The sequence below is a fragment of the Globicephala melas genome, chromosome 3 (assembly GCF_963455315.2).
Source record: "Globicephala melas chromosome 3, mGloMel1.2, whole genome shotgun sequence".
NCBI classification, from domain to species: domain Eukaryota; kingdom Metazoa; phylum Chordata; class Mammalia; order Artiodactyla; family Delphinidae; genus Globicephala; species Globicephala melas.
The window spans coordinates 64,974,601-64,999,238 of NC_083316.1; the positions used below are offsets into that span (position 1 = coordinate 64,974,601).

General features: G+C 38.0%; 2 protein-coding genes across 2 annotated transcripts in view; one reads left to right on the forward strand and one right to left on the reverse strand.

Annotated features, from left to right (window-relative positions):
* Positions 1–4,503: 4,503 nt before the first annotated feature.
* Positions 4,504–6,449, reverse strand: RPS23 (ribosomal protein S23). Its single transcript, XM_030847040.3, has 4 exons — positions 6,242–6,449; positions 5,620–5,779; positions 4,823–4,943; positions 4,504–4,698 (listed from the first exon to the last, which is right to left on the reverse strand). The coding sequence occupies exons 1-4, from the start codon at positions 6,243–6,245 to the stop codon at positions 4,552–4,554; spliced, it is 432 nt and encodes a 143-aa protein (XP_030702900.1). The 5' UTR covers positions 6,246–6,449; the 3' UTR covers positions 4,504–4,551.
* A 952-nt stretch (positions 6,450–7,401) lies between these two features.
* LOC115847330 (V-type proton ATPase subunit S1-like protein) overlaps positions 7,402–24,638 on the forward strand; it is a 56,378-nt gene continuing 39,141 nt past the window's right edge. Inside the window, 4 exon segments of the mRNA XM_030847055.2 lie at positions 7,402–8,103; positions 10,317–10,356; positions 17,752–17,851; positions 21,702–21,752. Coding sequence (XP_030702915.2) covers positions 8,044–8,103; positions 10,317–10,356; positions 17,752–17,851; positions 21,702–21,752 — 251 coding nt within the window. The 5' untranslated portion in view covers positions 7,402–8,043.

The following is a 24,638-nucleotide window of genomic DNA, read 5'->3' on the forward strand; positions in this document are numbered from 1 at the left end:
GTCAGCATTTGGGAATGGCTTAACCAGTAACTGTGCAATTAGAGGCACTAGGAAGCACTGGGACGGAAACCAAGAACTGCCAGTCCAGTTACTACATACAAATGTACCAAATTACTAACACTGCAGAAATACAAAGGATCATGAGATATTACTACAAGCAACTCTATGCCAATAAAATGGACAACCTGGAAAAAATGGACAAATTCTTAGAAAACCATAACCTTCCGACACTGAACCAGGAAAAAATAGAAAATATAAACAGACCAATCACAAGCACTGAAATTGAGACTGTGATTAAAAATCTTCCAATAAACAAAACCCAGGACCAGTTGGCTTCACAGGCAAATTCTATCAAACATTTGGAGAAGAGCTAACACCTATCCTTCTCACACTCTTCCAAAATATAGCAGAGAGAGGAACACTACCCAACTCATTCTATGAGGCCACCATCACCCTGATACCAAAACCAAACAAAGATGTCACAAAGAAAGAAAACTATAGGCCAATATCACTGATGAACATAGATGCAAAAATCCTCAACAAAATAGGAGCAAACAGAATCCAACAGCACATTAAAAGGATCATACACCATGATCAAGTGGGGTTTATCCCACGAATGCAAGATTCTTCAATATACGCGAATCAATCAATGTGATACACCATATTAACAAACTGAAGTAGAAAAACCATACAATCATCTCAATAGATTCAGAAAAAGCTTCTGACAAAATTGAACATCCATTTATGATAAAAACGCTCCAGAAAGTAAGCATAGAGGGAACTTCTCTCAACATAATAAAGGCCATATGACAAACCCACAGCCAACATCGTTCTCAATGGTGAAAAACTGAAACCATTTCCACTAAGATCAGGAACGAGACAAGGTTGTCCACTCTCACCACTATTATTCAACATAGTTTTGGAAGTTTTAGCCACAGCAATCAGAGAAGAAAAAGAAATGAATCCAAATTGGAAAAGAAGTACAGATGACATGATACTATACATAGAGATGACATGATACTATACATAGAGATGACATGATACTATACATAGAGAATCCTAAAGATGCTAACAGAAAACTACTAGAGCTAATCAATGAATCTGGTAAAGTAGCAGGATGCAAAATTAATGCACAGAAATCTCTTGCATTTCTATACACTAATGATGAAAAATCTGAAAGAGAAATTAAGGGAACACTCCCATTTACCACTGCAACAAAAAGAATAAAATACCCAGGAATAAATCTACCTAAGGAGACAAAAGACCTGTATACAGAAAACTATAAGACACTGAAAAAAGAAATTAAAGATGATACAGATAGATATACCATGTTCTTGGATTGGAAGAATCAACACTGTGAAAATAACTATACTACCCAAAGCAATCTACAGATTCAGTGCAATCCCTATCAAACTACCAATGGCATTTTTCACAGAACTAGAACAAAAAGTTTCACAATTTGTATGGAAACACAAAAGACCCCGAAGAGCCAAAGAAACCTTGAGAAAGAAAAACTGAGCTGGAGGAATCAGGCTCCCTGACTTCAGACTATATTACAAAGCTACAGTAATCCAAGACAGTATGGTACTGGCACAGAAACAGAAATATAGATCAATGGAACAGGATAGAAAGCTCAGATATAAACCCATGCACATATGGTCACCTTATTTTTGATAAAGGAGGCAACAATACACAATGGAGAAAAGACAGCCTCTTCCATAAGTGGTGCTGGGAAAAATGGACAGCTGCATGTAAAAGAATGAAATTAGAACACTCCCTAACACCATACACAAAAATAAACTCAAAATGGATTAAAGACCTAAATGTAAGGCCAGACACTATAAAACTCTTAGAGGAAAACATAGGCAGAACACTCTATGACATAAATCACAGCAAGATCCTTTTTAACCCACCTCCTAGAGAAAAAGAAATAAAAACAAACAAATGGGACCTAATGAAACTTAAAAGCTTTTGCACATCAAAGGAAAACAGAAACAAGACGAAAAGACAACCCTTAGAGTGGGAGAAAATACAAATGAAGCAACTGACAAAGGATTAATCTCACAAATTTACAAGCAGCTCATGCTGCTCAATATCAAAAAGACACACAACCCAATCTAAAAATGGGCAGAAGACCTAAACAGACATTTCTCCAAAGAAGATATACAGATCGCCAACAAACACGTGAAAGGATGCTTAACACCACTAATGATTAGAGAAATGCAAATCAAAACTACAGTGAAGTATCACCTCACACCAGTCAGAATGGCCATCATCAAAAAATCTACAAACAATAAATGCTGGAGAGGTTGTGGAGAAAAGGGAACCCTCTTGCACTGTTGGTGGGAATGTAAGTTGAGACAGCCACTATGGAGAACAGTATGGAGGTTCCTTAAAAAACTAAAAATAGAACTACCGTACAACCCAGCAATCCCACTACTGGGCATATACGCTGAGAAAACCATAATTCAGAGTCATGTACCACAATGTTCATTACAGCTATATTTACAATAGCCAGGACATGGAAGCAAACTAATTGTCCATCAACAGATGAATGGATAAACATGTGGCACATATATACAATGGAATATTACTCAGCCATAAAAAGAAACAAAACTTAGTTATTTGTAGTGAGGTGGATGGACCTAGAGTGTCATAGAGTGAAGTCAAGTCAGAAAGAGAAAAACAAATACCGTATGCTAACACATATATATGGAATCTAAAAATAAAAAAAATTGGTTATGAAGAACCTAGGGGGAGGATAGGAATAACATGCAGACGTAGAGAATGGACTTGAGGACACGAAGAAGGGGAAGGGTAAGCTGGGACAAAGTGAAAGTGGCATGGACATATATACACTACTAAATGTAAAACAACTAGTGGGAAGCAGCTGTGTAGCACAGGGAGATGAGCTCAGTGTTTTGTGAGCACCTAGAAGGGTGGGATAGGGAGGATGGGAGGGAGACGCAAGAGGGAGGGGATATGGGGATATATGTATATGTATAGCTGATTCACTTTGTTATAAAGCAGAAACTAACACACCATTGTAAAGCAATTATGCTCCAATAATGTTTAAAAAGAAAAGCATATGCAAACTGACAATGTATTTAGCTCCTGCTCTAATGAAAGAGATATTTCTCATCTCTCCAAATCCTGTGGAATTGATTAGAGAATGGTACTATGTGTGTACGTCTATATTTGATATCTTTGGTTGAAATTTTCAGTGGAGATAGCCTGTTAAAGATATAACATGTCTACGAAAACCAACTTGCTCACGGGTAATTTGGTACACCCCCCTGGTATTATTCAAGTTGTGTGTGTGAATAAAAGCTTTCCCCCTATTAAACAACAGAAAAAAGTACCAAATTAACATGTACGTCTTAGTAATGTCAAATATATTTCAATCAAAAAACAGCCTGTCTCCACCCTCGTGGAAAGACCATCACACAATTGCGACAAGTATAAGCACAGAGAGTACAAGTATAAGCACAAGTATGAAGTGTGAATTTGGGATCAGAGAAGTCTGAGGTGGGAGGAGCAGCAGGTGACCTGCCAGGCACTAGCTGAAGCTGGCTGGGGAATGCAGGTTTGAGCAAGTTGAGAGGTCGTGCTGCTGAGCAGGCAGAGAAAAGACAACACACAGGGTCTCCGATGCCAGGTATGGATACTGGTCTTGATCTTAATGGGAGATAGTAAGCCAAAAATTTCCATTTTCCAAAGATCTTAAACATAACTCAGAGAACAAATTAACTCATACCTACTAATGCTGCCAAAAGCAGTTCTTCAGATCACAGATTTCATAAGGCTAATAAACTTTTTAAGATAATTTTACCGTTTTTTCCCATCAAAATCTTCAAGCAATTTGTGGACAGAGGACCCCTATGTACCCAACCAACACCCACTTCAATTATCAAAAGACAACCGACCCATCTGGACCATTTCTACCTAGTCACTTCCACTACTTTGTGTGCCTCGAAATAAATCTCAAGGTCAAAATCTTTATTACTGACAAGCTCAAGACAAGAGTACTTAGATCAATCTTTCCATAACTGGTCTCCCTTACGCCTTAATTTGCCTGGGATACACTTCCATTAACTCCTGTCTACTAAACTGTGTAGTGCCTAAGTTTTGCTATCATAAACACAAAATTACCAGATGGATCCTGGTGACCTTTAGATAAATGAAAATCACCAGAGCAGGGAGTAACCTGACCATAGTATCTATCATATTGGGTCCCTAAGGAGATGGATCCAGGAATGTACATTTCTCAGGGATCCCAAGATGATTCCCACTAGAAGCTCAAAGAGTTTTTTAGGCCCTTACACAGGAACACTGTATATTTATTTCAGATTTAAGCAATATTGTTTATTCCACGGAGAAGGGGAAAATATCTGTTATCAATTCCATTTACTCTAGAAAATCCTGAATTAACTGTTTTCTCAATCTCCTAAAATTGGTAAAGCATACAATGCATCTCTGTGGTGAGAAAAGACACAAAACATATTTTTGGCATATGGAAATTTATTACTATCCTGCTTTCATCATCAAAACTTATGATCTTGGTCTTTCCTTCTTGCCTTTATATAAGGCCAAAAGAGAGACATTGGCTACTTTGACAACCTTAAAGCGGACTCCAGGAATGTCACCAACAGCATGACCTTTGCGACCAAATCCAGCAACCAGAACTTCATCATTTTCCTGGAATAAAATCAACAGTTTACTTCTGGTGTAAGTGGCAATCACCAAAAATACCCATTTATCCTATAAACAACTGAGGGAAACAGCTGCTACCCCCAAAACAGAAACAGACTAAAACACTTACCTCAATAAAATTCAAACAACCATCATTGGGTACAAAGGCGGTGATTTTTTTGCCATTCTTGATTAGTTGAACCCTGACACACTTCCTGATGGCAGAATTCGGTTGTTTGGCTTCAACCCCTCTGAAACATAAACAGCATGTAACACAGTAAGTTGGCTTTCTGAAAAGGGACACATTTTAGTTCATTAAGCATAAAACTTACTAGAAATTGTAGTATTCCTACCTTTTCAACATAATCCTAAATTGCTAAACTTAAACGAAGTTTTTCTTTAGTCTTAGTTTCATTAGACCAATAGGGGAAACTTCTGGCCTCTTTATAGTTGTAAAACACGAACCAAGAAATAGAGCTAGAAATCCTGGATTCAAATCAGTACCACTAAATTTGATGGGATCATTTCGTAAAGTCAAAAAACTGTTGAGTGCTTGCAAATTCATGTGGCTCAATCTTAGCTGTAGAACATCAGGCAAGAAACTTCTCCATATTAGTTTTCTCACCGGGAAAGATGTAATTGTAAAGATGAAATAGTTGATGGGTGCGAATTATTTAGAATAGTTTCCACACATATTAAGCTCTCATAATGTCCCTTGTTTCATTATCGCTACTTTCTCCCCTCCGATGCCACCCCAATTCCTTCCAAACTAATGTTGAAAGTTTAAAAACCTCTGGAAATTATTTAACTTCCCAAAAGACACAGACACATAAAGACCTAGAATTTACATCAAGCCTTCTTTAAGCGCATCTATCCCGAGTTACCATACTAAAACCATGAAGTAAACAGCGATGGACTTTCACTTACACTTTTTCAAGCACAATTCCCTTGGCATGCGAAGCACCTCCAAAAGGGTTGGCCTTCAGGGCTGTGCCCAAATGGGCTTTCTTGTACTGCTTATCATGCCACTTCTGGTCTCGTCGGTGGCTACGGAGCTTCCTGGCAGTACGAAGACCGCGACACTTGCCTAAAATTGAAAATCACCTTAGATGCCCAGTAAAAACACCCAAATCTTATTTTACATTATCTCAGGTACTAGCCTCTTCTAGACTACAGGCCGGTAGGCTCTGACATCACACCCTGGCCCTAATACGAACCGCAAAGTTTCCCTTGAACCATCTAAGACGTGGACACAAGCGCTCCAACAGGTGTGCTCTCCCCAACGAATGAAGCCCCGCGCCAAAGCTCGGGGGGAAGCGGCGCCCTCCCCAACGCCCCCGCGTCCCTCTCGAACTCCGGCTCCGCGGCCTCCGAGCAGCCCTGGCCCTTTCCCGCCCGGCCATGTGCCTGCGGCAGCGGCGCTCCCCTGGCGCTCCCCATCTGCACCCCACCGTGGCTCTCCCTCACCGTTTTGTTTCTATCTGCCCGCCCGTCCCCGAAACCCCAGTTTGCTCGCGCAGCCCCCTCACCCCGGCCCGGGACACCTCACCCATGCTGCCGGCGCCAGGGACCTGAGCGAAAGAGAGAAGCAGCGCAGGAAGGAACCACAAACCATCGCGAGCAAGCCCCGCCCAGATGAGGACCCTTGCGGCTGTCTGCGCAGCGCCTGGTCCGGCTGGCGCCTCGCGGTAGAAAACGAGAAGTCTGCACAACTTTCCAGAATCTGCGTCGTGTTTAATTTGTGCGCAATTCAGAGATATCTAATTTGCACTGGGGTTTATTTCTTTTTATGTGAATGCCTTAGACAGAAGGAACAGGTACTACCAATCCCAGAAGCCTTTGCACGAGCCCCGCTCATGACGCAGGCGCCCTGGGCAAACCCACAGGGCGGGCTTTGTGGCGCTGGGTCGGAGGATGGAGAGGTCAGGCGTGTGGGTCTACGTGCTGTCGAGTGGAGGCCTTTTGCTTATAGTTTGGAAAATTAGACCTCGGAGCCTTAACTCCTACTCACAAGAAGCACAGTAAATTGAAAAACGTTTAGTGAAGGAAGGTGACGTAGTATTTAAAAACCCATGCTTTAGTGAGAGACCCGGCCTTAAACCTCAAAGCTGCCGTCTTGGTTGTGGAATCTTGGGTGATTCATTTAATTGAGTCTTTAAACTTCAGTTTCTCTTGGAGAATGAAATAGATATGAAAATTTTCTGGGATTTTGGTTCATTCCACAACTAGTTTTTAAAATGTATTCTCTGTTCCCGGCACTGTTCTAGGCACTTGAGGCTACAACAGTTAACAAGAGAGTGAAGGTTTCTGCTCTTATAAAGTCTATATTCTAGGTACGAGAAGACAAAATATAAGTGTATTTAAAATAAAAAGATAGTTTTATATATGGATAAGGTGCTATAGAGAAAATGCAGTTGGTTAGGTGATAGTGACTTGGGGATGTAGGTGGCTACCTTGGGTAGGGTGGTGTTAGAAGGTATCTATGTGGCGATTACATTTGAGCTGAGATCCTAAAGAGAGGGAGCCATTCAGACAAGTGTATGGGTAAAACCTTCCAAGAAGAGGGATTCTCCATAAGTAGAATGGGCTGGTGCTTCTCAAGAACTGAGGGATCAGGGAGGGGGGAGCTGAGTGCTTGAAGAGTAGTGTGGTAATAGGTGAGGTTTGAGAGGTGCACAGGGTCATATGGAACCTGTAGACCATGGTCAAGACTTTGTTTACTCTTCCTGTGATTGAATGCCTTTGGAAAGTTTTCAGCAGGGGAGTAACAAGATAGGGTTTATATTTTTTATAGTTTCACTCTGACTATTGTGAGGAGAAAAAAACTGTAAGATGAATCTGTGAAGCCAGTTGGGAGGGTGTTAACGCTACTTCAGTTGGGAGATGATACCCTTCTCAGTCCAAGGTGGTAAAAGTGGTTGGATTAGATTTACAGTTTGATGGTAGAGCCAACAGGATTTGCTCAGGACTGTAGGATGTGAGAGGGAAGTTAATTATGATTTGTGACCTGAGCAACTGAATGACTTGTGTTATTTACAGAGTGGAAAATACTGGGAGAGGAGCAGATTTAGAAAGAGATATTAAGGGTGCTGTTAAGGATGCATTAATTTTGAGAAGCTTGTTAGACTTCCAGGTAGGGATGTGAGGTGGGCAGTTGGATATACGGGTATGGTGTTCAGGAGAGTCATCAGTGAATAGATTGCATTGAAAGCCATGGCTCTGAGTGAGATCGTTTAGGGGATGACTGTAGGTGGAACAGAGAGAGGTTGGAGGCCTGAGCCTTAGGCACATGGAAACTTAGTGGTATGAAGAGAAGCAGATGAAGCGAAATAGACTGAGAAGGAGTGGCCAATGCCGTACTCTAATCAAAGCCAAGTGAAGAAGGTGGAAGTGAGCAAGTGTCAAGGAAGGGTAAGATGAGGACTGAGAATTGTATTTTGGATTTGGCAATGTGGAGGTTGTTCGTGCCTTTGTCAAGAGGGGATCCCGTGGAGTGGTGAAGATGTAAGCTTGATTGGGTTGGAGTCAGAATATGGGAGAGAAGGAACTATAGACAGCAATTATGGACAGTTTTTGCAAGGAGTTTTTCTATAATGTGCAGAGAAAGGGGGCCATATCTGGAGAGGATTGTGGAGCCAGGATGGATTTAAGAGGGCACATTTTATGACATTTTTGTATACTGATGGGATTATTCCAGTAGAGAAGTAAAAAATAGATAATTCATAGAGAAAAGGGATGACTGCATGAGCAAGTCCTTGAGTAGACTAGAGGGGTGCCTAAGTGGAGGAATTTTTTTTTTTTGGCTGCGCATGTGGCCTGTGTGATCTTAGTTACAGTCCAGGGATCGAACCTGCACCCCATGCAGTGGAAGCGCAGAGTCTTAACCACTGGACCACCAGGGAAGTCCCTAAGTGGAGGAGTTGACCTGAGGAATAATAACAATTTATCTACAGTAATAGAGAAGGCAGAGTATAGGGGTACAACTGCAAGTAAATTGGAAGATCTTTTGATAAGAAGACGTGGAACTTCTCTTTTGACTACTCTTATCTCAATGAAATTAGCAGGGTCATCAGTGAAGAGAAGGAGTAGGGAAAAGAGGTTTGAGTAAAGGGGGTAAGATGTGAAATCACGTAGGATAACAATGCTAGCATTAAATAGTATTTACTGTGTGCCACATATTTTATGGGCCTTATATATATTAACTCATTTAATTCTCATAATTCTGAAAGGTAAATACTTTTATTACCTCTTTTACTGAGGGATAGTGTCTTAATCCAGTCACACTACTGTAACAGAATACCATAGACTGGATGGCTTATAAACAGCAGAAATTTATTTCTCACAGCTCTGGAGACTGGAAAGTCCAAGACAAAGGTGCTGGAAGATTTGGTGTATGGTGGGAGCCCGCTTCGCGGTTCATAGACTCTTTTGCAATAACCTCAAGTGGCAGAAGGTCCAAGGCAGCTCTGGGGTCGCTTTTATTTATATTCTGTTTTTTTGTTGTTGTGTGTTTTTTTCCAGTTTTATTGAGATATATTTGACATTTTGGACCCTCCTTATAGGAGTACTAATCCCATTCATGAGGGCTCCACCCTCATAACCTAATTTACTCCCAAAGGCCCCCCACCTACTAATGCTATCACATTGGGGATTAGGTCTCAACATGAATTTTGCCTTCTAATTTAGAAGTGTGGGAGGATAGATTGACAAGAGAATGTAGGATTGTTGAACAATTTTGAGGACCCATTTGAAACCGTAGTTACAAAGTTACATCAGTTAGCATGGTTTTGTGTATTGTTCAGATTCATTCAGTGTAGTGACTGAGTAGGTAGAGAGTTAGCTTTTAACATGCCTGGGAGTGGGATCTAGTTAGGTGAATGTGATGGAGGAAGGGCAAGGGAGTTGAGAGTATAAGGAATCTCTCTTTCCATGAGATTGAAGCTGGAGGAGTAAAGAGCCAGAGATAGGCAAAACAGTTCTGAAGGCCTGGCCCTACCAGATGTGAGAAATTTCTATGAGGCTAAGTAAGATAGTGCAGCATTAGTACAGAAGTAGATAAATTGACTAATGAATAGAATAGAGAGCTCAGCAAAAGACTCCTATAGAATTAGTATAGAATATTATTAAATGACAGAATTAGATGTCAGATCAATGTGTAAAGGAAGGATTGTCAAACAGATGGAACTACACAAAAAGTGGTTACCCAAAGTAAATTGAATCACCATCTCAGGCTAAAAACAAAAACCAACTCCAGGCAGACTTGAGGGCCTGTATGTCAGCAATACAATTTTAAAATTCTTCATAGAAAATAAAGGTGAATATCTCCATGAACTTAGGAAAGGAAAATATTTCTAAAGAAGAAGAAAAGAATGATACATTTGACCATATTAAGAACCTTTGTTCAACAAAAACACCTGAAAGAAAGCAAAAAAACAAGTTACAAACTGAGTTGATATTCACAGGAAGTGTTCATATAAACTTGGGATGGTTTGTTGCTTGAAAGTTTAGTAAAACATCCTGTAAAATCATCTGGGCTGGGTGTTTTCTGTGTGGGAAGGTAATAAACCTCAGCTTAAATATCTTTAATTAAATCTCTCATTTAAACTAAATCTCTTAATTTACAGAACTATTCGAGAACTGTGATTTCTTCTCGAGTCAGACCTGGTAAGTCATTTTTTTAAGTTTGTCTATTTCATCTAAGTTTTCAAAATTGTTTCATAAAGCTGTTATGACATTCTCTTATGCATGAATATATGTATTTTTGTATATATGTACATATGTATTTTATATATATTTGTTTTTGGAAGGTTTTTAACAGTGAATATATAGTACTATATATAGTATATAGTACTATACAGGTTATCTCTTTCATTTTGAGTGAACTTTGGTAATATGTGCCTTTCAAGGAATTTGTCCATTTCATCTAAGTTGTCAAATTTATGGACATAAAGTTGTTTGTACTATTCCTTTATAATCTTTTAAATATCTGTAGATTTATAGTGATGTCTTATCTTCCATTCCTGATATTGGTAAGTTGTATCTTCTTCCTCTTTTTTTCTTGGTCAGTTAGAAGTTTTGTAATCTTATTGATGTACTCCAAGAACCAACTTTTGCTTTCACTGATTTTCTCTATTGTTTTTCTGCTTTCATTTTTATTGATTTCTGGTCTTTTTTATTATTTACTTTCTTCTGCTTGTTTTAGACTTAAATGGAAGCTTATGTCATTGATTTGAGGTCTTTGTTCTTTTTTAGTATATGTAGTATGGCTATCCTTCTAAGTACTGCTTGAGCTGCATGCTGTGTTTTGATATGTTATATTTTAATTTTAATTCATTTCAAAACATCTGCTAATTTCTCTTTTGATTTTCTTTTTGACCTATGGATTATTTAGAATTGTGTTATTTAATTTCCAAATATTTGGAGATTTTCTAAATATCTGTGTTACTTATTTCTAATTTAATTCCATTATGGTCTAAGAACATCCTTTTTTGATTGCAATATTTTTAAAATGTGTTGAGGTTTGCTTTATGGGCCAGAATATAGTCACTCTTGGTGCATTCTGTATGTACACTTGAAAAGAAAGTATATTTTGCTGAGGAAGAATGTCCTATAAATGTTAATTAGCCCCAGGTGGTTGATAGTGCTGTTCAGGTCTTCTGTATCCTGTATTCGAGATGATAGTGACATTATGTGGAGAGAGTGGGGATCAGAGTTGGATGTTGGGTTATGTTTACTTTAGGTAGTGGGTTTAATTATTATATTATTATATAAACCAACAAGTAAATAAAGCATGAACCAATGGTCAGAATGCGTTATGAACCAAGGATTTTGATTACTATGAAAATTTTTTAAAAAGGATTTAATTTTTGTTTTTGGAGCTTTGAATTTTTTACTTCGTGATAAAGAACTTATTATGTAATTTGGAGCCTGAAAGGAGACAGAATTTCCTTTGACCTTGGACGCTGAATTTTCTAAAACAGTACCCAAACAAGAATCAGCTTGAGGAGTTAGAGGAAAAGAAAGCTGCCATGGCTAAAGTGTAGTGAGCCAGCTGGAAAACAGAGGAAGGTGAAGTCCAAGAGGTGGGCAGGATCAGCTCATGTCCAACCTGTAGGCCAGGATAAGGAGTTTGGGTTTTATTCTGAGTGTGATGAGAAGCCACTGGAGGCTTCAGGTGAAAGAATGACAAGATCTGATCTGCATCTTAAAAATATCACTGTGTCTGCCATGGTAGGCCACCACAGAGGGACAAGAGAGGACTAGGGCTATCCAAGGAGGGGACTGTTGCAATAGAATAGGTGAGAGATCATAGATAAGTAGCATTGGAGGTGGAGAGATGTCATAAGGGTCAGGATATAATTTGGAGTTAGATCATGTTGGAAAGAGCAAAATCATTGACATCATCATCATCACTATCACCACCACCACCATCATGAACATCTAACAGATATTGAGTACTGTTTAGTGTCAGGCTTAGGATTTCACATGCATAATTTCTTTTATCTTCAAAACAACTCCTATGTGGTAGGTGCTGTTATTAGACCCATTTTACCATTTAAGTTGAGACTTAAAGAAGTTAACTTTCTTAACCAGAACACATTTGTTGGTTTCCAGATTAGTTATAAGACACAATTTTGATTTTTAAAGAGTTTAGAAAAATTTTTGATGAATGTAAAGTAAATGTGGTGCAAAATTGATGGGAAGTAATTTTCTAGCCAGTAAAACACCAGGAAATCTAAGGGGTATAGTTGTTAAGATTAAAGTATTCTTAATATAAATTGCAACCCCATATCCATGGGTTACTAGAGATATGTGAAAACCGACAGACACTTTGTCACAGAAGATCCTGTTTGGTAGTTCATAAAATGTTGGGGGGAACAGGGGCAGGAAGGAGAACAAGTTTTTCCTAGTATTTCCTCCAAGTAGAAGGTGTTAAATTAGTTTAACTCCTTATTTCTCTGCCAATCTACTCATTCCATGCCAGGTGAGATGAGGTGACATCTCTCTTCATGTGGTAAATTTAGAAAAAATAGTTTAGGCATGTTCAGTTCTTCCTTTTTTCCTTTTTGGGACCCAGCCTGCCATGGAGCACACATTTCCTCCTGTTTCTTCTGGGGCAGGCCTCTCTTCCCTATTGAGAGCCTAGTGCTGCTGTGATAGGCTGCCATGTCTGTCTTCTGCGGGGAGGGGTTCAGTTACAATCCATTTTGCTCCTGCACTAAGCTTTGTCCTCCAACCTGGCCTTTCTAATAAAGATGGTATTTGGGCCTCTGCTTGTCTTACTCCTTGTTTTATATCTCAGTTTAGCACTCAGGTGGGGCAGAAGAGTATTATTATTTGACTTCTCTCAGAGCCCGCCAACTAAGAAGAAAGATTGATCTTCATAAATTAGATCAGTTGATGAGGAGACTTAGGTCAAGGGTGATGCTGTTTCTTTGTTCTGTATGGGCAAGAAGTTAGCTTTGGGGAAGAATGGCTAAGAGTTTTAACAATGTTGACAATTGATTCTGGAGCATTTGGAATGGTTAGAAGTTACTCCTAGTGTTTTAGCTATAAAAATGGAGGCATTAGTTGCTGTGGAAGTGTGACAAGATAAAATAACAGCTTTATGGGGCTTCCCTGGTGGCACAGTGGTTGAGAGTCCGCCTGCCGATGCAGGGGACACGGGATCGTGCCCAAGCGGCGGAGCCGCTAGGCCCGTGAGCCATGGCCGCTGAGCCTGCGCGTCCGGAGCCTGTGCTCTGCAACGGGAGAGGCCACAACAGTGAGAGGCCCGCGTACTGCAAAAAAATAAAAATAAAAAAAATAACAGCTTTAAGTGGGGAAGAATAAGCAGTAAAAGTAAGACCAGTGAGTATACGCTCTGTATAACTACTATTAATAAATGTTGAGTGCTTCATTTTACCTGATTAAATTATTAAACACAACTTTTCCTGTATCCAAAATTAATGAGATTTCTTATCCTCTCATTCTAGCTACTTTTTGATGTAGTTGTTTCTTCTCATATACCTATTCTGTGGAACTAAAGAAATATGTGTATCGCCATATAATCTTACCAACATTCAAGCCTGATCTTTAAAATCTTGTTATTTAATTAAACCTCTGTGTAGGATCTAAGGGGAATTGACAGTGCTGTTCTTTGATGCCCTTTGTGAAGTTCCTGGAAGAGAGTTATCATTTTAATATGCATGTTAGAAGTTATTCTCCAGGTGTTCTCTAACTTGGCTGAAAACCAAACAAAAGAAAATAGGCCTCTATTTCATCAGGGACCTTTGAATTATAAGAAATGAAAGATAATTTTTCTCACTAGGAAAAGAAAATAACTTTCTTCACTCAATGGAACATTAAGTTTTAGAATCTTATTCCCTGGAGAGGTTTAAGAACCTGTAGATGGGCCAGATCTTTGCTGTCTGAGTTCAGTGGGGACCAGTTGATGTTTGTGATGGAGAATGGCTGGTGTCACTCTTTCTGCCTTTTCATTCCATAGTAAAATGAAGTTTCACCAGGACTATTTGTAGATTATTTAAATGTAATAATATTATAATATATAAATATAAAACTTTTATGAAAGTAAATGTGTAAAATTTTGAGCATTTTCTGTTACTAAGATTTTTATTGTTTAAAGGACTTTAAATAAGGTTAAACAAGATTTTTTTCCATAAATTGAAAAAAAAAGAAAAAGAAGGAATGAGGAAGTGGAGGAAGAGAGGAAGAAAAGAAGTGAGGGGTTCTGGGTTTTTATAGCTACACAAAGGACAGAGGTAATTTTTCCACTGCTCTAAAACATTACTTTTTGATCTTGTTGGTTCTAGCAGTCATTACTGATTATGAAGATAACCCAAATGAATGAATCTATAACCAGTTCATATATAAGATAATTTTTTGTACTATGTGCCAATGAATTTTGAAATTTACTTATATAGGTTTTCAGTTAAAATTTCCAGGCTTATGTTAATTATGCAGCAGACAACATCTTGGATTTTACCGAGTAGTTGTACATAATGCTCTGAAGTATTAATTTTTGTCCAAAGAATCCATTTTGCTCTTTCTATAAACGGCAGCTTAAAGTATAGGGCAACATCAAAAAGCACATATTCTCAATGTGAGTTTTATTTTATGAATTAAAACTCTGATTCCTGTCTGTTGAGGTGAGGACTGTGCAGGTGCCTGTGAGAGCATTTTTGAGAGTAGTAGAGGCATTTTCTTCCCTAGGAAAGCTGCTTCAACTCTTCAAAGGAGATAGTTATGACTCATCTCTTATCTCTTTATCTATTATATACCTGCCTCTCTCCCCCTCATCTAATCAGCCGTTGCTTGGAGTGGAGGTGCGACTTCAGAGAAGTTTGCTAGGTGAAACGTCCCCAAAGTGTTTACCCCAGCAATTATGTGTTCACATCTCTGCATATCACTCGTTTGAGATCTTTTTTGGGGTGAAGACTAGGTCCTTTTTACCTTGTATACCTGGCATCTAGCATATGACAATCAATGTTTGCATAATGGACAGATTTATGAAACATCAGACCTCCTGGTTCAGTTTAGCTTGAGAAACGAGAATGTAAAAGTGTGCCACTAATTTGGCACATTATCCACATTCCATGAAGTCAAAGGGGGATCTCAAGTAAGAAACATTAACATTTAAATCAAAAGCACTTGTGTTTCATTTGCTAACCTGATTCTAATCAACTCAAGTTGATCTGATGAAAATTGGTAGAAATCATGGCAGCAGTTAGGCTCTGAACTGGATAAAGAGTCCGTATTAGTCTGGATTCTCCAGAGAAAACCAATAGGAGATATATACATATATATGCACACATATGAATATGAATATATGATTTAATATAGGAGTTGGCTTTTGCAGTTATAGAGGCTAAGAAGACCCAACATCTATAGTCAGCAAGCTAGAGACCCAGGAGAGCCAATGTTGTATAGTTCCATTTGTAGTCTGAGTCAGACAGGAAAAGACTGATGTCCTTGCTACAAGACAGGTAGAGAAAGTGAAGTCTCCCTTACTCTACCTTTTTGTTCTGTTTGGACCTTCAGTGGGTTGGATGAGGACCACTCACCTTGGAAAGGGCAATCTATTTTGCTCAATCTACTGATTCAAAATGTTCATCTCATTCAGAAACACCCTGAGAGACACAACCAAGTATCTGGGTACTTAACAGCCCAGTTAAGTTGACACACATTAACCGTCACAGAGTCATACCCCTGACAAGGAGCAAGAAGTACATACATAATATGGTATTTTGCTAATAAACTAATGTAATGTGGGTTTTGTCCATTTGCATTTTCAAGCTACTGAATTTGATGGAATACTTGAATTAGTTGATTTTCTAGCTACAATTGCCTAAATATTCGGGCGCTAGGAGTCACAGCCATGTGGCATGAAGTGGGAATTAATTATGTAACATTTTTGATAGGTTTATTCATTATTCTGTACACTTTATTTAGCACCAACTTGGACCAGCAGCGTCTTGGTGTACATCAGTTAATTAGACATGTTCCCTGCCCTCACGGAGCAGGCCTTCTTATGAGGAAACGCAATGCAAATAAGTAACAAGAAAATAAATGTCTTGGTACCAATTGTGATATATGTTATGATGAGAGTGAACAGAAGGCAGGGAGAGCTAGAGGGGTGTGAGGTGATCCCTACAGAAAGAACAATATGTGCAGAGTCATTGAGGTGCAAAAAAGCTTGGCATATGGAGGGTGTTGAGAAGCTGAGTGCAAGCCAGTGTGCTGGAGCATGGTGGAAGAAGGGTGGCCATAAATGAGGCGAGAGAGACCAGCAAGGGCCAGGCCATGCAGACTTTGTAGGAGGTATATGGATTTGGATTTTGAATCAGCGTGCAAAGACCATTGTAATTGATTTGAACATTTGACTAATGCGATTTTCAGTCTGAGAGCATTTGGATGAATAGAGACTGTGGTCTGACAAACGCTAGATGCTCCTTGAAGTAAATATTAGAATTAAGATAGATCCATTTTTTTCCCATGAGAACTCAATTCTGTATACTTATATATGATTATGGAAGATAGATTTTTGATATTCATATTTTCAGGTAACATTTTGTTTAATAATATATAGTAAATCAGAAGATGAAGCAAATCCAAGTATTTTCAGTTGAAAAAAAGGCAGCATGGATGTACAACTTCCTGTTCTCTCATGGAAAATGTTGAGGGAATATTTTCCATGCACCTCTGTATTTTCTGTTTATCTTGTAAGTCACTAATTGCTCTTCGTTTTGGAATATCTTTAGGATGTTTGTATAGCGAACAGCCTTGAAAGGTAGAAATAATGTCTTTCTCTCTAGCAGAGGGGCAGGTTTGTTTATAGCCTTGGAAACTCAGGGTTTTTCTCCTGAAATGAAAGCCACCGTGTGTACAAGCATCCATCTGGGCCCGCCTATATTGCTTTATGGGCAAAGGGAACTAACACAAATAGACTGATACTCATACTGCTTGTTCTGTGGTGAGTAGTAAATAAAGTCCTTTGTCTCTGACCCATGAGTCTTGTCTTCTGCTAGTATGCATGAAGCCATAACAGGCTAACCTGTTAGCTCCCAAGTTGGGAAAAACCTCAGACCTTCAAAGTTTTGGACAGAGACCCCTTAGCTGTCTGAGCAGGCAGGTACAATGCCACACAGGTGATACCCTGTGCTTTGCAGTCTGCAAGCTATCATATTAGCATTTTTTTTGTCACTGATTTTCTCCTCCAGAGTCACAAGATGAGCTATTCTCAGACAATCACATCTTAAGTGTGACTTCTATTCTAAAATACATGTGTGAAACCTACTAACTACTAATTATTCTGCCTTAAATATTCTTAACCAAGTGGGAAAAAATTTCGACACCAGCAAGAATGCTATATTAAAATTTTAGAATCATCCAGTCATAAAACACATTAAAATGATACTTGATTTAAATAAAAAATGTTGTATATGTGTATGTGCCTGAAAATATAAAGGAAGCGTATTTTCAAGAAAGTTTGTTACATGATAAGCACTAAGGGACTAACACTGTGGTTTCTGAGTGTTCACAGAACCATTATTATCACAGTACAGGATCACCATGGGCTTGGGCTCTCACCTCCTCCTGACCAGGCGTTTGAGGAGCAATGTGATCAGCTACTCCTTCTACTACTGTGGGAGACTATGAGGTATTGCTCGGGCAGCTGGAGATGTTCTGTGTTTGCACTGTCCAGTACAGCAGCCACTAGCCACATGTGGTTATTGAGCACTTGAAGTTTGGTTAGTCTGAACTGAGATGTGTATAAGTGTAGATTAAATCAATATACCAGATTTCAGACTTAAGGCAGAAAAGGAAGGTAAAATATCTCATTAATAATTTAAAAAATTACTTATGTTTGGAATAATATTTTAGATGTATCAGGTTAAATAAAATATATTATTAAAACTAATTTCACCTGCTTATTTTTAATTCTTTCAATGTGGCTACTAGAAAACTTTAAATTACATATGTACAATAGCTCTTATTTTATTTCTACTGAGCAATGTTTTAGATCTTTGCTACTCACAGAGCAGTCCTCGGCAAGCAGCATCAGCATCATCCGGAAACTTGTTAGAAACAAAGAAGCTCATGTCCCACCCCAGACCTACTGAATCAGGATTTGCATTTTTAGAAAATCTCATGTGATTTGTATGCATGTTAAAATTTGAGTAGCAGAGAGTCCTTAAGACTAGGATTGCCAGATTTAGCAAATAAAAGTACAAGATATCCAGTGGAATTTAGTTTTCAGATAAACAACAAATAATTTCTTAGTATAGTATGTCCCAAGTATTACATGGGGCATACTTAGTAATAAAATTATTTGTTTTTTTATCTGAAGTTCACATTTAACCAAGTGTCCCGAATTCTATTTGGCAACACTGCCTATGACAAAACTCCTCCTGCCCAGACCTGTCTTGCTCCTTGAAATTCCATGGAATCAGGAAGAGGACAGAAAGGTAAAAGAAAAGGCTAAGGGTGGAAGTTGGGTGCAGTGAAAGAACAGAGAAGAAAGGAAATACATGCTGAGAAGTAGGAATAAGATGGGGCATGGACAGACCTTTTGTATTTTATAATTTTTATTAGCAATTTTCTTCCTTACTTCTGTTTTCTCCCACTTCTCCCAGTCATTGTGATTTAATCTCCTCATTTTCTATAGGGCTCCCTAGAGCCATGTTAGAAGATGGTATTTGTGCAAAGTGGACAGTGAGGAAGGTAGTATCTCATCAGGGTCAAGTCCCAAGTCTTCCTATAATGCATCCTCTCTGAAATGCCACTTACAAATAGCCCCTTTCAGCTACCAGTAGTTTGCCATTAAAAAGATCAAGGTTCTTAAGTGTCAAAAATGCTGACACTTGGGCTTCCCTGGTGGCGCAGTGGTTGAGAATCTGCCTGCTAATGCAGGGGACATGGGTTCGAGCCCTGGTCTGGGAAGATCCCACGTGCCGCGGAGCAACTAGGCCCATGAGCCACAACTACTGAGTCTGTGTGTCTGGAGCCTGTGCTCCACAACGAGAGGCCACGACAGTGAGAGGTCCGCGCACCGCGATGAAGAGTGGCCCCACTTGCCACAACTAGAGAAAGCCCTTGCACAGAAATGAAGACCCAACACAGCCAAAAATAAAAATAAGTAAATTAAAAGAAGGCTCAACATTAAAAAAAAAAAATGCTGACACTTTCATTTTGGAGGATTTTCTTTATTGTGACTTTTTAATTGTATGTTTTTATACAAAACAACTGTTAGGAATTTTGTTGTTTGTTTGATGCTTTTTAGGTGGTGGTGGGTTGAAGTGGAGGCTGGCAAAGAAGGAATAACAATAGATATTCTTTATTTAGCTAGGCATTGAAGTAAGAAAAGGCTTTCATCTGTGTTAATTATTTAAAATTTTATTATATTGTGATAAAAACACAATATGAGATGCAGTCTCTTAACAAATTTTTAAGTGTGCAGTACAGTATTGTTAAATATAGATGCAGTCTTGTACAGCAGATCTCTAGAATGTATTAATATTGCTTAAATGAAGCTTTGTGCCAGTTAATTAGCAAGTCCTATTTCCTCGTTCCCCAGCCCTTGGCAACCACCATTCCACTCTTTGATTCTATGAATTTGCCTGTATTAGACACCTCATATAAATGGAATCATATAGTATTTGTGACTGGCTTATTTCACTTAGATAAATGTCCTCAAGTTTCATCCATGTTGTCACATATTGCAGAATTTCCTTTTTATTTAAAGGCTGAATAATATTTCATTGTATGTATATATCACGTATTGTTTATCCATCCATCCATGAACAGAGACTTAGGTTTTTTCTACCTCTTGGCTATAGTGAATAGTGCTGCAGTGAAAATGGGAGTGCTAATATCTCTTTGAGATCCTGATTTCAATTCTTGTGGATAATGATCCATAAGCGCAATTGTAGGATCATATGGTAGTTCTATTTTTAATTTTTTGAGGAGTCTGCATATTGTTTTCCATAGCAACTGCACCATTTTGTATTCCCACCAACAGTGTACATGGGTTCCGATTTCTCCACATCCTTGCCAACACTTCTTTTTTTGATAATGACCACCCTGACAGGTGTGAGATGATGTCTCTTTGTGGTTTTGATTTTTATTTCCCTGATGATTAATGACACTGAGCACTTTTCATATACATGTTGGCCATTTGTGTGTCTTCTTTGGAGAAATGTCTATTCAAATCGTTCACCCACTTTAAAATTGTGTTATTTGTTTTATGCTATTGAGTTGTAGGAGTTCCTCATATATTTTGGAAATTAACCCTATATCAGACGTATGTTTTGCAAATACTTTCTCTCATTCTATAGGTTGCCTTTTCACTCTGTTGATTGTTTCCTTTGCTGTGTAGAAGCTTTTTAGTTTGATGTAGTCCTATGTCTGTTTTTGCTTTTATTGCCCATGCTTTGGGAGCATAGCCATAAAATTATTGACAAAACCAATGTCCTGAAGCTTTTCCCCTATGCTTTCTTCTAGGTTTTAAGTCTTTAATCCATTTTGAGTTGATTTTTGTATATGGTGTGAGATAAGGATCCAATTTCATTCTTTTGCATGTGGATATCCAGTTTTCCCAGCATCATTTGTTGAAGAGACTGTCCTTTTCCCATTATATGTTCTTGGCACCCTTGTTGACCAGTTACCCTTATGTGCATGTATTTATTTCTAGGGTCTCTAGTCTGTTCTACTGTTCTATATGTCTGTCTTTATGCCAGTACTATTCTGTTTTAATTACTGTAGCTTTGTAATGTATTTTGAAATCATGAAGTGTGATGCCTCCAGCTTTGTTCTTCTTTCTCAAGGTAGATTTGGCTATTCAGGGCCTTGTTTAATCTTCACAACAATTCTTTGAGTTAAGTAACTTTGTCCCCACTCTGCAAATGAAGAAAAGTAACTTGCCTAATATCAGATAGCTAGTAAGAGCTGGAGCTGGGAATGCACTTGAGTGCTGTCTGACTCCAAAGCCAGTGTACTTTACCATTGCATTTCATGCCTCTCAGCAAATGGAGAGTCATGAATTCAATAGGACACATACATAAAATTAGTTTAGCCTCAGAGAGTTTTACTTAGTTATTCACCTGAAAAATGCCTGTGATATTGTATACTTCATAGATTTTTGAGGAGAATTTGTTTCCTGAAAAGCATTATGAGATTCTGAAGAGAGTACCAAAACTATGCCAATTTCTAAAAAGAGCTTAATAATCTTTCATTGCGATGAATAATCAAACAACCTAAACAGACTCATTAGTTTCACTCTGTACTCTAAATTAAGCAGTATCAGGCCCCTCCTTCCACCCTCTCCCACACATAATACATCGTGGAAAGCTATCTTTTTATTGGTTGAATATACTAGTCAGTCACAAGGCGTAAAAAGTACTGCCTCTGCTCTATTTGCATTTATGAATTAACAGATGTGCCTGGTTTGAAAAACGGATTCATTTCTTGATGGGAAGAAAAATCTTTAGTTTTTCACTTTATTTTTTTAGTATGGGATTTTCACTAACCTTGGACCAGTTACTTGCCAGGAAGAACGTAAGGTGAGTAACTGCACATCTTTTAATATAATGCATCTGCAAACTGTAGTGCAAGTATGAAATTATGTGGTTCTGTAATTTCTTTATATTGTTGCACAGCTACATTTGTTAACAATTCAAAATGGATATACTAGATTAGATCATTTGGTAGCTACTAAAATCATTGAACGAGAGTTTATAAATAAGAGATTAAAACATAATCTTTATTATAAGAGGGAAGAGTTAATTTATTTGTTCAAAATATCCAAGAAACATTTGTATTATGTACCAAAGTATATCTCTATGAGAAAATGACTCAAATCAGTGTTCATGTTTCCTTTATACTTATAAGTAAATGTTAATTTCGGTTTCTCCTGCTGTTTTTATGTGAGAAGAGAGTAAGAAAACATTTAAAAACCTCAGAAATATGTTACCTGTCCCCCAAAGAACAGGTATTAAATCATTTTACTAGTAGGAGATGGTAATTGTGTGGAGTACATACTATTTAAAACTAACAAGCAAAATTTCTATTTCTATTTCCTTTGTCCTTTTGGCTTCTTTCCATACTGTATAAGGGAACATATAGAGATTTCTATATAAAGAAGAACATGCAAAATCTGAATAGCAATTAACTTATGTCATATCCCCCAATTACTCATTATGTGCTCTCACAACAAATCCATCAGGGGATTTAGTGTGAGCACAAAGGAAGGTGTCAAGCAGGATGATCTGCCAAAACTTGTGTTAAGGAATTCTTAAGTCATCAGCTAATAAAAACAGTAAGTACAGGTATTTTTTATTTGTTTCCAAATCAGTTAGTGCTTTCCTTCAGGTTCACTTTCAAGTAATAAATGACCTATACTCCTTAGGTGGTTAAAGCTTAGTAATGTTTCCTCACCTGGTTTATACAGAAATGACTGATTTATGTATTACACTGGTAAAATATACACCAAGAACTGTAAAAATCCCAATTCTGTTTTTGAAGCAAGATTAATGGGTTTAAATAATTTTAGTTCCAGAAGAAACCGTAGAAATCATACAAATCAGTGATCATTTGAATCTAATAATATGTCATATTAATTCATTATGAAGGAAACAACAGTTGCTGTTTTGTGAATGTTCTTTCATATCATAGATCTGGAATTTAAAATATATTTCAATTCTATGAGTAATTCAAGGTTCTTAAGTCTCTAGGAAGGGTGATTGTATTTTAAGCCTGATACATGTTACCTGAGCTTAGAGAAAGTAGGGGTCATCACTCTTCATTTACATAGTCCTTCCTCAAATTGGGTTTATACTTAAACAAAAAGGAAATCTTTTCCCTCTCACACAGCACCCCCCGTGATCTCCCATTTCCCACTTGCCTTTCAGAGTTTGTTCGTTCATTAAATTGTTAGTTCATTTATGCATGTAACACATAGTTTTAATACTTGATACTTTTAAATAGGCACAGTGCTAGGTGCTGGTTGTACAATGGTGAGCAAAACAGATATAGTCTCTGCCCTCATGGACCTTTAAATCTAGAACAGAGGTGCTCATTAATCAAATGAATGATATTGTTACAAATAAACTGTGAAATGTGCTTTGAAAGAAAAGTATGGTAGACTGTGAACACATATAATAGGGGGATCTGAACTAGTCTGAAAAGTTAGGGACAGTGTTTTTGAGGAAGTTATATTTGAGCTGTGATATGGAGGACATGACAAGGAGGTAGGGAGAAGGGCAGGATGGAGAACATTCCAGGTAGAGGGGACAGCAGGTGCTAAGACTCTTATGAGGGAAGAAGGGAACATGAAGCATTCAGGGAATTGAACTAAAGAACGCTAGTGTATCTGGAGGAGAGAGGGGCGGAGGCAAAATGAGCACAACTAGCAGGCTGAGGCCTTTCAGGGCCTTGTAGGCCTTGGTAGAACCTGATCTTCACCCTGAGCAGAACCATGAAGGAGCTACTTCACCTTCATCTTCATGAAGGCATACTTGGGAGACTCATGATGGAACACCTGGTAAATCAAAAATATTTCACCAGCCACTGCAAGCCTAGGGCTCTTGATTACTTTTCATGTATTGCAGAGTTCCCTTTTACTGGAAAAGGGTCTGAATATTTTAGTGCTAATGTAGGTTTACTTTTTTTACATTAAAAATCAGTGTTTCTTAGTTTATTCACATGGATAATTTAAACCAGATAATCCTTTAGTTCTACTTTAGTTCAGAGATCATGTAGTGATGTGAAAATGCATGTGTACTGTATTTTGTCTTTGGTTGAGATTATGGCTTCCTTTAAAACCTCATTAGTTTAGGCTTATGGGTGTGGGCAAGGCCTATCCAAATTAGGGTTTATTTGAAAAAGAATATAGCAGCATTATTGTATGTCCATAGATTCATTGAAATGAAAGTAAGCCTATTTTGTGTGCTAAAAGCTTTTCATTAGTGAACACGTGGCAATTTTTAATTAGTAGAGTCTCAAGCCAAGCATATTAATGATATGATAACTCATTCATTTATTCATATACTTTTATTCAGTAAACATTAAACTCCTTTGCTGACTAGATATTTTCAAATGACTTGATATATTATTATCTTATTTAGGTAAAATATATCTCAATTTTATGTTTTTGTTCATTAAAACATTTTAAAATTGAATCCTTAACCTTGTATCATGAATTACGATTTTTGGATAAAGTTCAAATTAAAAAAATTTAAAAATCTATTTGTATATGGTGATATTAGAAAGCTTGAAACTTTTCAAGAAATATTTCTGGAGTATTAGTCTTTCTTTCATGTATTCAGTTACTGTTTAACTTGTACTATAGAATTTGGAGTTTAAGTAGGTAGAGATCTTTCGGCTAAAGCATATCTCTATTGTGGTTATATGATTATTTTGATCGGAGCCTCACGCTTGCTGCTCAGGAA

What these genes read in the sequence shown, in the direction of transcription:
- RPS23 (XM_030847040.3), bottom strand. An exon ending in GGAATTGTGCTTGAAAAAGT is followed by an intron (nt 4,944 to 5,619) that starts GTAAGTGAAAGT and finishes TTTATGTTTCAG; the next exon opens with AGGGGTTGAAGCCAAACAAC. An exon ending in GTTGTTTGAATTTTATTGAG is followed by an intron (nt 4,699 to 4,822) that starts GTAAGTGTTTTA and finishes ATTTTATTCCAG; the next exon opens with GAAAATGATGAAGTTCTGGT.